Here is a 3,898-nt window from a genome sequence, read left to right as displayed (position 1 = left end):
AGAGAGAGGCCATGGAAGCAAAGCAAAGAAAGATAAGTGCTATCCATGAGAATTATGTCCGGACTGCTCTCATCGGGGTTGGCAGCACCTTCGCACACCACTTCGTCCCCTCTATTCAGTGCATTCCGCGGCCGAAAGCTCCACCGAGGCCTTTGCCACGAAGGCTTGAACACTTAGCTCTGGCCCCACTGAAGAACGTGGTGGGGGTGGACGGAGCCCAAGTTCGACCTGGATCTCACTCTCTGGAGTCCATCCAGGTAAATAAGTCATTCAGCAGCAGTAGTTTGTGGCCTGTTCCCGTCCCTCCAACTGGAGCTCCCTCCAAGAGGGGCAAGAAGAAGAAGGGCAGGCGGGGAGTCAAAGCCCTGAAAGTCCAGTCGGACCAGGGCTGTGCTGACAACAACGGACCCATTGACCTGATGGAGGAGGTGAGGGACATCGAGGCTCACCTGAAGGAGGAGGCCTGGAAGGTAGGATGGACTTCGAATTTATTGTAAATGTGAAAATTTGCACTTCATAATTATACTTGGACCGATAAATTGCCAAAACAGATAGTTGTTCCATGTCTTAAAATCAAATCCAAATTTATTTGTCACATGTGCCGAACACAACAAGTGTGGCCCTTCCCGTGAAACCAACAGTGCAGTTCAAGAAGAGTTAAGAAAATATTTACCAAATAAACTAAAGTAAAAATGAATCATAATTAAAGTAACACAATGACATAACAATAACGAGGCTAAATACAGGGAGTATCGGTATCGAGTCAGTGTGTGGGGGTACAGGTTAGAAAGGACACTCTCTTTGACAGCATGATAGAATATATCCTAGAATACAGGATCTCTCTGTGTATTAGTTTATGTATATACTAGTTCTATATGTATTTCTATGATGGGAGCATTATTTTCTGGTCTACACCAAAGGTGGTACATGAGGTGAAGGCCATGGGCAGGAGAAGTTTGGGCTTGGACATGTCCACGGGGGAAATAGCCACCAGCTCTCTGGGAAGCCTGAGCTCAGTGGATATGAACACACCTGCTGAGCTCCGTGACTACTTGGATGTTGGGACCCCGGTCAAGTTGCGTGACAGCCCACCCAGGCCTGCTCCCCCTCCTACCAAGCCCAGGAGCAAACTGCCTCGGCCTATAAGGTTCCTCAGCCTGCCAAAGGCTGCCACCGGCTCAGGTCAGTCCCTCTCATGTACTCACACTAATGTGAATAAGACAGGGAGATCAAGCTAGGTAGAGTGATAGAAAAACAGTAGGAAGGGAAGGGACACATAGCCTTAGCCCAGGGCTAAGACATTTTTCCACACTTGCTTTGCCTGTTTCACAGTGAGATAACCTTTACTCAAGGATAATTGGACCCTGCTTCTGAGCAGGGTGCGCACCAAAAATATATGTGCTACATTTAAAATGATATCATAATGAACTAGTGTTAAAAGCTACAAACAGATATGGAAATGAGTAAATACATAAATAAATACATACAGTTCATAGAGAGATAGATGTCTGCTGTCAACCCATAGACAAGAAGGCAGCCAGTGAGCCAAAGGGCCAAATTAAGAACCAGGCCAGATTGCAGCCCCTGTCCAACCCAGAGCAGGCCCTGACTAAGACCTTCAAGCTGCTCCACTCTGCCTCTGATGACTGGTGAGCATTCACTGTAGACAAGACCAATGGAGCTAGGCTAAAGGAAGCACAGTGTAGTGTCCTTGGAAATGTAGATTTGAGCTACAGAGCGTAGAAACTTCTGAATTTAAGAGACCAGAGTCCTAATTGATGAACATCATTATAATGTTTTTGGAAAATGTTGTGGAAAATGCTTACGTTTCTTTCACTGAATTGCAGGGAGAAGAAGATCGAGGGCTTGACCTCTCTCCGTGTGATGGCTCAGAACCACATGGACATACTGATGCCTAAACTCCATGATATCTGCCTTGCCATTATAAATGAGGTAGCTGTATTCAGTCACTGCCCTATTCATTCATCTGCACAAATCTGCTACATTTGGAGAACAAGTCAAATTATTGTGTCATGTTTCTGATGTTCGTGGGTTGTACTGCTCAACATTAATAGCTGGTCCTGTGTGTGTTATTATGATTCAGGTGAAGAACCTGCGCTCTGCAGTGTCCTGTGCTGCCATGGCCACACTGGGTGACATGTACGTTCACCTCCAGAGGGCCATGGACAGTGAGGTGGAGGGGACGGCACGCGTGCTGCTCCACAAAGCCAGCGAGGCCAACGCCTTCATCCGGCAGGGCGCCAACTTTGCCCTGGGTCACATGGTGCAGAGCTGCACCCCTACCCGTGTCATGAATGCCCTGCTGGTCGGTGGGCTGAGGTAAAGAGGGAGAAGGGTCAAGTAACACTCACTAAGGGGTAGATCCGGACTTCCACAAATTATCCTATTATCCAAGCCTCGAAATCGAGAAGATTGAAATACTGCTAGTTTTTATTTAACTGCCTTTTTCATCAGCATGCTAGGTTATTCCACAACACTTCCGGCAGCAACTCACCCCAACGCTAGACGTCACATTTGAATGGAATCACATTTATTTGTTATGTCTTATACTTCCTTGTGTTGTGTACTTCTTATTTTACCATTGCGTTATTTAGATTATTTTTAGCCATTGGTGGAGAGGTACTGTCTACTGATGTGTGCTAGCCTTTGGGGAGTAACAAGTCATTTATAAACCTTCATAAAGTATATATAGTGAACACTTAAGATTAGGGGCTATTAGTGAGGCACTGAGGTATTAGTAAGTGCATGTACTCACATTCATAAATGCACTCATTAATAAATACACCATTCATGACATTTATAAATACATTTATAAATACATATATAAATGGTGAGTCAACCATTAATCAACCATTAACAAATGCCTTGACAATAACTCCTTTATAACTGGTTTATAGTACATTAGTAGTACATTATGAATCATTTACAAATTGTGAACATACTATGATCAAACACCTTTATTAATTATCTGATCAGTCACGAACAAATCATTTAAAATAGCGTTTATAAATGTGTAAATAACTATTTATAGATTTCTTATTGACATTTACAAATGTAGGAATAATGATTAATAAATGGTAAGTAAACTCTTTACAAACAGTTTATAAATGGTATATTAAGGGACCTTAATATAAAGTCTTACCGAACATTTTGATCCATCGATGAGACTTCATCAATACAATCCATTATCATTCATCTCCTAACTCATGTATCTCTATGACATGTAACTGATGTGCTCTGTTTTCCTTCCTCAGCCACCGTAACGCTGCGGTGAGGAGCTGCACTGCTCAGCACCTGGAGAGACTGGCTGAGGTCATGGGGACGGCTCGTCTCCTGTCGGGGAAGAAAGACCTCACTGACCGTTTCTTGATTGCCGTCAGTAAACTGGCTGTGGACCCTTCACAGGAAGTCAGGTGGGAAGTTCCTCCTGTAAAGTAGCTTGCTTCAACATAACAGTTAAGGCCGGGATTCAATCCATGGCTCGCTATAGCACTAGATCGCCGACAATGCAGCTTTTAAAGGTAATTTAGTCTTGAGTCAACATCTGCAGTGTTTACCACAAATACAAATTGAAATTGCCTTTAAAAGCCACATTGTCGGCTGTCTACAGCATCTGTGCTAAATGGTGTCATGGATTGAATTGCGGATTTTAGGTATTCGAAAACAACCATAGGTTCTCTTGGAGGGGAATAGTAATTGAAAACAAAAAGGAACAATTATAAATACAAATAAGTTCTACGTGGCATACGAAAATCCAAGTCCAGGCACTCATGTGGGTTTGAAAGTTAAATTGCCAAATGCTTAGCGGGGATGTTTGGCCGGCAGGGATGTTCTTCTCCCATCGCCAACTAGCGACCTCCTGTGGTGGGCGGGGTGC

At 43.9% G+C, this 3,898-nt stretch overlaps 1 protein-coding gene across 2 annotated transcripts; it reads left to right on the top strand.

Annotated features, from left to right (window-relative positions):
- The first annotated feature begins 317 nt into the window (after window positions 1-317).
- On the top strand, window positions 318-3,525 carry LOC118938917 (TOG array regulator of axonemal microtubules protein 1-like). 2 transcript variants are annotated; one of them, XM_036945583.1, is made up of 5 exons: window positions 318-470; window positions 921-1,182; window positions 1,848-1,953; window positions 2,105-2,340; window positions 3,276-3,525. In XM_036945583.1, exons 3-5 carry the CDS (start codon window positions 1,885-1,887, stop codon window positions 3,457-3,459), a joined length of 489 nt encoding a protein of 162 aa, XP_036801478.1. In that variant the 5' UTR covers window positions 318-470; window positions 921-1,182; window positions 1,848-1,884; the 3' UTR covers window positions 3,460-3,525. The 2 variants fall into 2 exon arrangements, with proteins under 2 accessions (XP_036801478.1, XP_036801477.1); XM_036945582.1 differs by lacking the exons at window positions 318-470; window positions 921-1,182 and having other exon boundaries at window positions 1,703-1,953.
- The last annotated feature ends 373 nt before the right edge of the window (window positions 3,526-3,898 follow it).

Source organism: Oncorhynchus mykiss, chromosome 15, assembly GCF_013265735.2.
Source record: "Oncorhynchus mykiss isolate Arlee chromosome 15, USDA_OmykA_1.1, whole genome shotgun sequence".
In the NCBI taxonomy this organism is placed as follows: domain Eukaryota; kingdom Metazoa; phylum Chordata; class Actinopteri; order Salmoniformes; family Salmonidae; genus Oncorhynchus; species Oncorhynchus mykiss.
The sequence above is the reverse complement of the archived record's forward strand: the minus strand, read 5'-3'. Positions and strand labels throughout refer to the sequence as shown.

Excerpts from the sequence above, each read along its gene's own strand:
- LOC118938917 (XM_036945582.1), top strand. The coding sequence starts at position 1,807 with ATGTTGTGGAAAATGCTTACGTTTCTTTCACTGAATTGCAGGGAGAAG. Across the intron at positions 1,954-2,104 it reads GCCTTGCCATTATAAATGAG|GTGAAGAACCTGCGCTCTGC; the intron begins GTAGCTGTATTC and ends ATTATGATTCAG. Across the intron at positions 2,341-3,275 it reads CTGCTGGTCGGTGGGCTGAG|CCACCGTAACGCTGCGGTGA; the intron begins GTAAAGAGGGAG and ends TTCCTTCCTCAG.